Genomic DNA, 12,220 nt, shown 5'->3' on the forward strand with positions numbered 1-12,220 from the left:
CCTTGAAGGGTTCAAAGGTTTTGATGGCCCACTTGACCCCCCAGGGCTGCACTACTTTATTTGCCAATGCCCAATCATGGGTTTCGTAGACATCCCTCTGATTTTGCATTGTTGCTTTATCTCTCTCCTGGGCCTGTATGAAGCCTGGAAAGTGGGTGTTCATTAGGAGTTTCAGAGTCTCTCCCATGGTTTCCGTGTGGCTGCCATCTGGTGCCTGTAGGCTCCCTAGATATGGAGTCTTGTTTGTTCCAAGGATTTTTGCCAGCCTAGAGGTCTCCGATTCAGAAACTACGTATTAAGAATTATGAGAGAAGGGGAGAACCTCAAAATAGTTCATCGAAATACGAAGGAAGTTGATCCAGATTATCCTGATTCTGGACCCATGGAGCCGGAGCAGAGAAAATAATTTTTCAAGAAATGTCTCACCGACAAAAATGTGAAAGAATGGGTGTCCCACAAATCTTGAAGAAATATTATCATTATTACATGCGTACTTTTTCTTTATAACTTGATATAATAACTTTTGCAAATACATCAGTAAATTACTTTCAAATACATATCTCTACTCCAATAAGTATCATGAGAGACCTCTGACTCTGATGTCTGAACCTCATTCTGACTCTCTGAACCTTATTCTGACCATTATTTTTTATCCTTAGGTGACACCGTTTTTATTAGATTCGATTCCGATCTTCCTCAGCCTCACTTTCAATTTTGATCCCTAAATCTCGTGAGTCTTGATTTCGTGTCTCAACTATCTCACAGCTTTAACACGAGAATCGATAATACGCCCATCAATTGCAAAATCGGTCTACGTAAGTTTGAAATCTATTGTTCTTGGAGTATGCCTGGGCAATTCAAATTACGAAAAATATCGAAATTTTGGGAAAATACGGTACAGATTAATTTGCAATTGGTATAAAACAGTCTTATATCTCGCACTCGCGCATGAGTGCGAAGACGGCAGTAACGCGTGTGAGAGAGTGCGTCTGTATACATCTCTCCCTTTGTATCCCAATGGCGCAGTCCTACTAACCAATTGTCACTTCCGAATGGAAGCATTGTATTCGTCCAATTAGAAATTTTCTTTTTTTATGTCAGGATGATTAATTTTTGCATCTGGTGTTTGGCTATGATGTTTTTAGATCATATATCTGTATATGCGTCCCTTCAAAGTTTGACGAATCGAAAAATTGACCGAGATAACTTGGATTTCATATCACGTTGGATGGCAATTTGGAATGTTTTTCTTCGTTTCCATCAAATGATTTCGTTATGCTTTCAGAGGTGAAAACTCGATAACTATGAGAGATAGGAATAAAAATAAAAAACAAAATGTACTTAATTTTAGACAAGGAACATTTTTTCTTTGAAACTTTTTCACCTAACTCCAATCGTTTCCACGAAATCGCGTTATGAACAATTAAATTGTTATAAATAAACAAAACTGACCACACCGCGAAAAAATAGTTTACACATTCGTGTTCAGAGACCCCAAAAACAAAGTCCAATGATAAAATTCAATGGACCTAAAAATGTATACCAGACCTGTCACAGTATATGGACTAGAACTCCATATTACCCCTATCTGACCTCCATATGACCTTAATATAAGCGCCGTATGTCCTCCAAATCGCCATCATGTGATACCCATATCATCTCCATACGAACTCCCTAAGGTCTCCATATCAGCCTCATTATGACGATTTCTGAACCTTACTCTGCCATTTCTGACACTTACCCCGATCTATCCAGATCCTTGTTTTGACTCTTTTTCACCATTTCTGACCGTTATTCGGACTTCATTTTGACCCTTCTAGTGAGGGTTACAAGACCATATGTCGTGAGGGGTAAAACCAAGGTTCACAAGTGTCGAATCTAAAGATGATGGTCCCGAGGGGCGCAAATAAGGAACATACTGGTCACGGCTATGGTTTATGACAGTTGAAATTCCGTTTTATGAGGGTGAAACGTGTAGGTCAGAAATAAAGTCCAGAAATGCAGGTAAGAAGTGAGTATCATATTCAAACCTATTCGGAAGCCTATTGCTAATTTATCAGCAAAACAGGAGCAACAGTTGATAAAATAGAAAGTAAATATTGACTGATTTTTTTTTCATACCCTCTCACCACACATTCATGTATTTCTAAGTAAATTGAGAAAAAGAAACATTATTAAGATAACGTCCTAGGTTTAAACTCACGTCGCACGAATGGGATCATTCTAGAAAGGGCTTCGTCCCATGTGATATATGGACATTTATTTTACGTTTTTTTCATTTTTCTGGTAAATTATTAATCGGATTGACGCGAAATAATATACCGATTTGCGTTTTATTGTTATTGACTGACTCACGAAATTTCGCGGTAGTGCAATCGTTTTCCTGCATTTTTTCTAAAGTTTTGTGAATTTCCGAAAAGTGTTAGAAAAAACGCAGAAAAATGATTGCACGATTATGAAATTTCGTGAGTCATTAAGTAATGATAAAACGCAAAAACGGTATATTTTTTCACGTCAATCCAATCAACAATTTGCCAGAAAAATTAAAAAAAACGTGAATTTTGGCGAAAAGGGTGAATACATCCTTAACGCACATGAACAGATTTATCTATCCATATGTCCTTTGAATCAGTTAATTATGTGGTGTAAATGGAAAAATGGTCTGTAAAAACACTGTAAAAACTCCGGTCTTACGAACGGTCTGAAACTAAGACTTGAGACAGGAAATCCGATCAACGGTCTTGAAATCAGACCAATTTCCGATCTTAACACACAATCTTACGGAATTTAACCCGTCAGTAGGCGCGCTAAGAGCGATTCACTCACAAAAATTTTCACTTCATAAGAAATATACACTAAATGTAAAAATATTTGGCTAAAATTTTTTTATATGCCTCAAGTAACTCTTCTAGTTCACTATTGTGGTGCTAAAAGTTGTCTATCGATTAAGATTGAGTAGAAAAAAAGAATTTTCTTCCGCTCGGCCAAAATTTTCCACATGTTACGGATATGGAACTCGTGACGCTGAACCCCTGATAACGCCGCCTGTAGTGATATTTGCCTCTATTCTTACGAGAAGCCGATGAGTTATTCGCTCATCGCGCGCTTCAGGAATGCTGGTGGAACGTTAAGATCGTTCATGAGTCCCGTTCCGATCTTTAATTTTGAGATCGGAACTTTAAAATTGAAAACGGGCCTGATTTAAAAATCTGTAGGTACGTTCAAGTTCGCTAAGATGAAAGATCGGTTGACAATGTAAAATTGATGAAGCGATTAAGATCGAAAATGTAAGACATTAGATGTGTGAGGCCGTATCTGGCCCAACCCATTTTGGAGAGGGTCAGAAGGGTCTGCCTGAAGGTATCCCGCGAGTGGATGGTAGGCGGCTGATTAATCGATTAATTCGCGGTTTAATTCGCGGATTTAATCCGCGGTTTTAATTCGCGGATTTTTTAGTCCAACGCTGTAGGAAAGGTCTGTTCACGAAAGGTACCCCTGCGAGTGGGTGGTCATTTCATTAGTCGCGAGTGGGTGGTAGGCGGTCGATTCATCGACTGATTGACGGATTTAATTCGCGGTTTTAGTTCACGGTTTGATTCACATGTTGTATTAAGGACTGCTAGGATTTTTAAGGATAAGAAGGGTAGCCATGTATGCTGAAACCGAACGCGGCATCCATCTGGAAGCCAATAATGTCATTAATCATGACCGCGAAAGCCTCAAAACTAAGATCAGCAATTATTACTTAGAATCTCATCGTGTAAATATTGCAATTCTATCATTATTACCAATAGTATTTATAATTACGTAATCACTGTTGTTATTATTACTGCTTGGTTAAATGATTATATAAACAAGCAGTTGGCCGAGCCTATTCGGCAGGAGACATTTGACCATTACTTTTTTCGTTAGTTGTTTTCTTTCTTTTTATTTCTACCAATTCCATTAGTAGAATACTTCCAAACGGATTCGTAGCAATCACCTTAAAAATGGAGATCATCAGATCGCTATGAATAAAGCAACTTGGAAATATGTAATATTTGATCTTTTTTTTTCTCGTCAGATCGGGAATAAACACAAAATTTCGAATTATTTCACTGTTAGATTTTCTCTTATCGGCAATTTTTTTCTTGTTTTTAAAATTTCACAACAAAATTTTTCTGATCAATCTTAGAATAGTGTGTTTCAATAGTGTGTATTTCAAATTGACGGATTACAAATTAGAATCATAATTTGTCATTGAAAGTAACGAATTAACAATTGAAATAATAATTCGTGATTGAAATTGACGATTTCTAAATTAAAATAAGAAGCCCTAATTGAAATCCACCAATTACAAATCAAAAAGATAATCATAATTCAAATCGCCAAATTGAAAATCGAGTCATAATTTGTTACTTGGGAATTGAATTAGAGATGAGAAGTTCTAATTGATGATTTAAAAAATTAATTGAAAATTACGGCTCGTAATTTGAATTTCGAAAATTGGATTACAAATCAAAAATCGTAATTTGTAATTGGAAAATCGAATTACAAATTACGGCCTATAATTTGTAATTGAAAAATTGGATCACGAATTATTGGACTTCGAAAATGGGAGATCAGTTCAAAAGTCATGGAGACTCAACGAAAGAAATTGAAATTTCAAAAAATTACAATTTTTCAGATCTCCACAATTAACGCTTTTAGAAAAGTGTTATGGTATTTCAATGAAAGTAGAGACATTCTGAAAACCCGTTATTCAAGAATGTATGTTTTCGAGACCAATTGCATCGAAGAACAGAGAGACCGAAAACGAGATGCTCTTCAAAAATCAGATGAGTTAGTCCGAAAAAGTCAAGGAATAGTAATGGACGGAAAAAGAAAAAGTGAAGAGCAAGCAGCAGAAGAAAAGGGTAAAAGATTGAAGAACGCAGCAGAGCAAAAGAAGAAATGGGAACTGGAAAACACGGAGGGAATGAAGAGAGAAAATGACGAGAAAAAACAAACGCCAGAATAGATAATAGTAAATAGTAAAATCATGATTTGAATCGGCTGTATACATACGAAATACCGCTGGTATCTCTACAAATTGATATCTCACCTGTCCTAACAAAATTACCTGTGGAAGAACACATGATAATAATAAAGGAAGGAACGAAACTCGAACCCATTTTCAATACGAACTTTCATTGTCACGAGAGGAAACGTCTGTCCAAATTTCAAGTTAATGATAATGATATTTGTATTTTTACACAGGCTAGAGCACACATACGTTTTGATTGATCTAGATAGAGGACATTGGGACGAGTATTTAGAAAAAAATACACATTGAAATCGGTTGCGTAGTTTTTGAGACATAGCCCATAATAGGTTTTCAGGAAAAGTTGTACATCTCCGAAACTACTGGGCCGATTGAGTCCATCTTCAATACCAATCTTCCCTATCACAAGGGGAAGATTCTTTCCAAATTTCAAGTTGATATTCCAATTTTTGCGAAGGCTAGAGCGTGCATACGTTTTAATTGATCTAGATAGAGGATACTGGGACGAGTATTTTGAAAAAAATACACATTGAAATCGGTTGCGTAGTTTTTGAGACATAGCCCATAATAGGTTTTCAGGAAAAGTTGAATATCTCCGAAACTACTAGGCCGATTGAGCTCATCTTCAATACCAGTCTTCCCTATCACAAGGGGAAGATTCTTTCCAAATTTCAAGTTGATATTCCAATTTTTGCAAAGGCTAGAGTGCGTACAAGGTTTTTCATGAAAAAACAGAAAATCGGGAATATCTCGAAAACTTAGTATGGACGGCTATATATGTTTTGATTGATCTAGATAGAGGACATTGAGACGAGTATTTTGAAAAAAGACAAATTGAAATTGGTCTACTAGTTTTGGAGAGATTCGCGAAAAACGATTCACAAACAAATTGCTTTTTCTCAAAAACGGTTGGACCGATCGAGCTGAAATCGTGCACAGAGTTAGTCCTTAGGAAGACCTATAATCGTGCAAAATTTCAGATTTTTTTGAATTATTTTACCCCACTATTCTTTCACTTTTCATAAAGGACATCTGGCCCTGGAGGTGTTCACATACAGACATGGTGCCCAAACTTCGTATTTTTACGTTTCAGACCATTCTACATCGTTTCCAATCAAAATTAGAGAATGTGAAAATCGGTCGATTACAATGCTTCCCGTTCGGACGCAATAATGATGAATATCCAAAAAGTTTCATTCTGTAATTGTTCTAAACGCTTTCAAAATATTCCATTCAAAAAATTTGAGTAAAAGACAAGTCATAAAATCAAATTCTTACGAGACTCTTAATATTTGAATAGAATCTTTGCTAGATGCATGCCAAAACAATAAGGGATTGAATTTTATCGTTTCTCTTCAAAAATCCAGAGAACGGATTCAGTCGACCTCGAATCTTATAAAACCACTGCCATCTACTGGTTCATCTGAACACGATCGAAATTCATGTTAGGGCCATCTACCATGGATTTTGAAAAATAGGGCTTGCCACCGCCTCCAAGCCGTTGACCCATGCTCATAATAGGGGTCTCCCGAACCTCCATAAACCCTCGACCCTTCAAATTAATCCACTTACTGCTGTCGATGTACTGTCGACCTTTCTACTCTGTTGCTGTCGACAGTGACAGGACAGAGGATCGATAGTCCCTGTTGACAGTGGCTCGACAGTAATGCGGATTTTGGCTGTCCGGGTAGCAGTAATTTCTTCAAATTCATCAAAAAAACTCAATTAATGAGTGATAACTGACACTAATCTTCTGATAATTAACTTCCCAATCATTATTCCACTTTATTTCGATCATTTTCATACTTTTTAGGCCCAAAAATGCACATCTACACACATCTGCGCTATACTGTAGATGTAACGTGTTCCATATATCTCCAGGGATGGTACTGCGTAATCATGTTCAAAATCCCAAAGAAAGCCTTTATCTCGAGGTTGTTCTATTTGAGACTACACTTTTGGCGTCAATTTCAGAATAACAGTATCGTCTTGTGCGATACAATTGGCATTTAGAATGACATTACAATTCACATGGGTCAATAGTTTCTTCAAAGCAGCTACGAGTTGTCTGACGGTTGGGTTATTATTGCAACCATTGAAGCGGCGAATACAAGCAAACAGTGTTTCGATATTGTCTTGAGAGAGATTATAGCTCAATAAGAATGTCAGATATCTTTCTTGGAATAATTTCTCAGCTAGCTGCACAAGACTTCTCATCGAAACAATTAATCCCAAAAATCCTCTGGAATTTCGTGTGTGGATATAATTATTTAATTCCTCCACTCGTAATTTTGTTTCACTCAAGTTGTCAACAGTGACTGGTTGTTGTGTCTTCGCTTTTATTAAAAAATTTCTTGAATGAAGCAAGTCGAAAACATCATTAATTTTTTGACAAAAATCTGCTGTTGGTGTGGCCCCCTCAAAGTCTGATAATTCGTAATCTACTTCACATGTCTGTAGAGCAACAGCAACCCTGAAACTCAAAGTTTGTACAGCTAATCGAACTTTCATTTTTTCATTCTCGAAATCGATATGTCGACGACGCAATTTGATGGCCAAATGGAATCCTTCGGCTTCTTGGAGTTCCGCAAGTTTCCTTAAAAATTTCCATTTAATCTTCCTACCATTGGGGTCAGTAAAAACTCCTTTTGTTGCCAACGTATTCCTCGTGAGCTTCGATGCATGAGCGGAATCAATCGTGATGAAGACATAATTCAGAGACCAAGGATCGATAATGTAATTTTTTAGATCATCAAGACGATTGATTTGGCCACCGAGCTTGTGCACCATCGCCGCGTTGGCGGACAAACCATCAAAAGTGATATTACAAATTTGAATCCCACGCTCATGAGCCGCGTATAAAATATCTTTTAGAATATTACTTTTCTCATCTCCTGTCAATGTGTCGATGAGATAATACGCAATTACAGTCTTGAAGTAGCGATTGATCCCTACTAGCACGAACACAAGCGCGTTGGAGGTTTTTTTATCATCTCCCGAATCCTCGGTCCTGTTGTCAACGTCTACATATCACGTGATTTTTCCCTGACTGTCCACTTCAACATTTTTCCTAATAGCCATCTCATCGAACGTCAATGAAAAATAAATCTTCTTTCCTTCCGCCTCAGCATTCTGACATAACTCTTGAATGGAGTTCAGTACCTCAGTCGAAATCCCTGGTTCGAAATTAATGGAATGCATCCATCTCCTTATGGTGCTCTCATGTGAGAATACTTTCATGAGGGTTTGTCTAGCATATTCATATGCAGATGGGGGATAGAAGTGTAATGTGCAAGCAAATTCCTTCAATTCTGGTGGGAATTCATGCTTTTTCCCAAATAATATTGCCTGTATCAACTCTAGAACTGTATCAGACCAGGTTTTCTGTAGGAAACAAAAAGAGAAAAAGAAAAAAAAACAAATAAAATTTTCGTCTGAAAAGCATTTTATTACGTAAATAGAATGCAATGAATTTCAACTTATGAAAATTTAAAATACAATGGGCCAAACAGCGTACATTGAGAATAAAATAGTGTATCATTCACAAAAATGGGTATAGAAGCGAGAATTCAATTGCATTATGATTCTTCATATGAAAGTACATTAATGTATTAGTGGATAAATTTTATTTTCGACGAATGTGAGGTTAACAATTTTAACACATGCACCGAAAATAAAAGTTATCGACAAGTGCGTTACTACTGTTCTAGTTCGATGCATACAATAAGTTTCGTTTATCGCATGTATTAAAGTATAACTAAACCATCATCAGTATAATGCTTAAATTCAACGTTTTAAATATACATATATATATATATGTATAATTAAATCTATCCAAAAAAATCAGATAAGCCTATTTAAAAAACAATTTGCTGGTTATTCTACTGACAAGAAATCACGAGGAATAAACTTGTAATATTCGTTATAATGTAAAATAGATAAAATTATAAATATTGTAAATATAATCTTGAATATATCATCAAATACTGTACATATGTAATTCAGTCGTAAAATTATAAAGGGTGATAAGTCGACGTCTTCCACAGTTGCTTGTTCAATACATATCTCTAAACCTGAGAAAGTTATTGGCTTTTCTATCGAAAAAGGTGATGACAAAGATTCCCTTACTTCTCTTCGATTTAGAGATATTGGTCAAAAACTCAGTCTGGAGCCACATCAACTAATCAGCCTTTACCATTTCACTCCTGAATGGTAAATATTCATATAATTCATGAGGAAATTCGTGTATCTCAATAATTAGTATTTTATCTTACATTCAAAATAACCGCAGCTGAATCCGTCAGCAAGTCTATCCTCTTTAATTCGTCAATAACATGTTTGTACGTTTCAATTTTTGAAACCAAGCGTTCATTCCTACGACTTAATACTTCAATTTTTCCTTTCAATCCTCTAATGCATCTCATGAATTTCCTCCAACTTGCTTCTTCCTTGAATTCTCCACTCCGGAATATGCCAAATTCCTTCAAATTCACCCGCTTTTTGGGTGGCATATCGAATTCATCGTTGTTTGTACCTCTTTTCCTAAGTAGAAATGTTAACATGGAATTATAATAAATTTTCATATTTTTAAAATGATGTTACTTTGAATGTTTACCTTTTCAAAACTTCAGTTCTTGGAACAGCTGATTTCCCAGGAGGAGGACTAGGGGTTGACAACGATTCAGGAGAAGAGCTAGGGGTTGGCGTGGATTGTTCAGGAGGCGAACTACGAGTTGGGTTAAAGGGTTCAGAGGGGGGACTCGAAGGTAAAATCGATTGGTCAGGAGGACTAGAAATTGAAATCGATTGTCCACGCGAAGCACTACAACATGTAACAGCTTGTTCAGAGGGAAGACAAGAAGTTTCGATTAACTGTGCCGGAGGAGAGCTAGGAGTACGGATTATTGTTGGTGATTCGACCCCAACCATCGTATTTTCATGCAATTGCGACGACTCCACCTCATTCACGAAATTTTCTGAATGCCTGAATAGAATACACAAATTCATTAGTGATAGACTCGATTGTCATTTCGATAATAAATCGTAATTGAGAATTGGAAATAGTTATTTGTCACCTACACATTTTGACTCTCAGGCAAAGAGCCACACGTAGCCACACTAGCAACATTAAGCCGTGGAACAGCATAAGATTGCAATAAAGATTTGTCACATAATGGGCGGTAATCCTTCGGTAGAAAGTGATTACTACAAACAGCAAGTTCTTTCACGTTCCCTTTCCCTAATATTTGTAACCACTTGTTCCGTGTTTCTGGATTTTTAGGCAAGCTGTAGGACAAAGTCATGTTTAGTGATATTGAAAAGATCTAAAACATGAACAACGTAATGTTATGAAATTTTTTTACCGATGAAACATACGATTCGGATTAGGAATCGACTTCGACTGTTGGACCCCACAGACACAACACACTCGAACCATTTTCCTCACTTTGATTGCCACTGACTTTACGACTCAACGAACGTTTGTTGTCATCAGACAACCATGCGTACCTCCATGTTCAATATTTCCCCCCTCTACATTACCTTCTGCTCTCCCACTCCGCTTTCTACAGACAGACAGAGAGAGAGTGGACCGCTACGCAGGCTATCTCTCTCCGAATTTCCGTAAGCTCGGGGAGTCGAACGAGCGCTCTAGGCATAGAGATGATGATGATGAGATGATTTTTTGTGGCACTGACTAAGTTGTCTTGCGGCCGTTTAGGCAAAGAGGATTGACTAAATCCTCTTTGGCTCTAGGTATATAACAGAGATTATAGGCAGGGTTGGGCATGTAAAATATATGCAGTAAAATACCCAGTATTTTACACGTAAAATACCATGTATATTACACTCGAGGTTTTGGCATGTTAATACTCTACGTCTGTTACTCGATGTATAATATACTGAGGACCTTATGAGAGTGGTCTCAGGTTTGAGTGGTGGGGGACATCAACGCATGCCTGAACTCGAAAGAGTGGGGGTACCCAGTCAGGACCATTCTCATACGGTCTTTAGTATACACATGTATGTGATGTCCCGACATTGACTCTAGCGCTATAGATCGTTTGATTAAGTCCGCGAAATTCCAATCAGGTTTGAATAATTCAAATTATTAGACGTAATCCGGAGTTGAGAATTGAGGGAGAATAGTACAATGAACAAGGGAAAGCAATAACTTTTAAGCGAGAATAAACTGTTGATGGAATTTTAGACTCGAGTGTTTGGGTCTGCGATTTGTTAGAATATTTTATAGCTCTCCAAATTCTCGTGGAGTAAACACTTTTTCTAGGTGTCAAATTTAGGGTCGAATTTATTGGACAGTTACGGTCCTCACTCGTCACGATCTCGAGTTCTGTTTGTATCAACAGTTTTACGGCCTCACGTGCGCAACACGTGTGGTGCCTTTTGTTCATTGTGTTCCCCTGGTTGAGGGCCTAGAGTCCCTCCAAGAGGAAAACCTGCGACGCAAAATACTCCCCTTTTCTCCTTTTCCGCTTCTCCGTTTTCTCTTTTCCCTTTCCTCAGGGCCTAGTTTGCGTGCGCAACTCTTAGATTAGTGGGGGTTGTTGGACCCAACCCTTGGAAGTTTTAGTTTAGGATAGTTCAGTTCCTACACAAGCCTTCTGCTTGCTGCTTCTCTCTTCAATCTTCAAGTCCACAAGTGTTTTATTGAGTTTATACTTTGATCGTTTAAAGTCTTGACTTTATTAAAATAAAGTGTGTTCAGTGCTCCCTAAATCATCAGTGTCCACGTTATTTCGTCTATCAACCTGCTCCACATAAATAATCCTGTCAACTATTAAATTGAATCTCGATGGAGTGCTCATCAGAGCTTTGGCGGCCAACGTTCCCGCACTCAAACCTGGCGCTTAATTTTTGAATTGGCGCTAGTGTCCCACTAGTTACATCGTTGAAATGATTGGGACGTAACATGTATAATACTAGGTATTTTACGCCCCAAAGGTTGGTCACATTAGGTAAACTACAACTCGTTAGCTTAATCAGAGATAATAGGGGAGATTGCTCAGGCTTATGGGAACTGTTCGATCAGAGTTTCATAGCGGTGGCGCGCATGAACTAATCGAGAGGCCGTCTCTGTGGGTAAAGAAATTTTCATCTATTACCATGGAAACAGTCGATAACAGGGATGCGTTCCCAATCTTAAATCCAACATGAAACCTCCTTTGCATTCACTCATCC

General features: G+C 37.5%; 2 protein-coding genes across 2 annotated transcripts in view; one reads left to right on the forward strand and one right to left on the reverse strand.

Annotated features, from left to right (window-relative positions):
* LOC107041364 (zinc finger HIT domain-containing protein 2) overlaps positions 1-10,004 on the forward strand; it is a 54,474-nt gene extending 44,470 nt beyond the window's left edge. Inside the window, exon 5 of the mRNA XM_015261883.2 lies at positions 9,655-10,004. Within this exon, the coding sequence (XP_015117369.1) occupies positions 9,655-9,690 (36 nt within the window). The 3' untranslated portion in view covers positions 9,691-10,004. The remainder of the gene's footprint in view (positions 1-9,654) is intronic.
* Positions 8,026-10,628, reverse strand: LOC107041363. Its single transcript, XM_015261880.2, has 5 exons — positions 10,387-10,628; positions 10,103-10,309; positions 9,639-10,007; positions 9,298-9,565; positions 8,026-8,407 (listed from the first exon to the last, which is right to left on the reverse strand). Exons 1-5 carry the CDS (start codon positions 10,458-10,460, stop codon positions 8,054-8,056), a joined length of 1,272 nt encoding a protein of 423 aa, XP_015117366.1. The 5' UTR covers positions 10,461-10,628; the 3' UTR covers positions 8,026-8,053.
* Between the last annotated feature and the right edge of the window lie 1,592 nt (positions 10,629-12,220).

This window comes from Diachasma alloeum, unplaced genomic scaffold, assembly GCF_001412515.2.
Source record: "Diachasma alloeum isolate Michigan unplaced genomic scaffold, Dall2.0 Dall_scaffold_00363, whole genome shotgun sequence".
NCBI lineage: Eukaryota > Metazoa > Arthropoda > Insecta > Hymenoptera > Braconidae > Diachasma > Diachasma alloeum.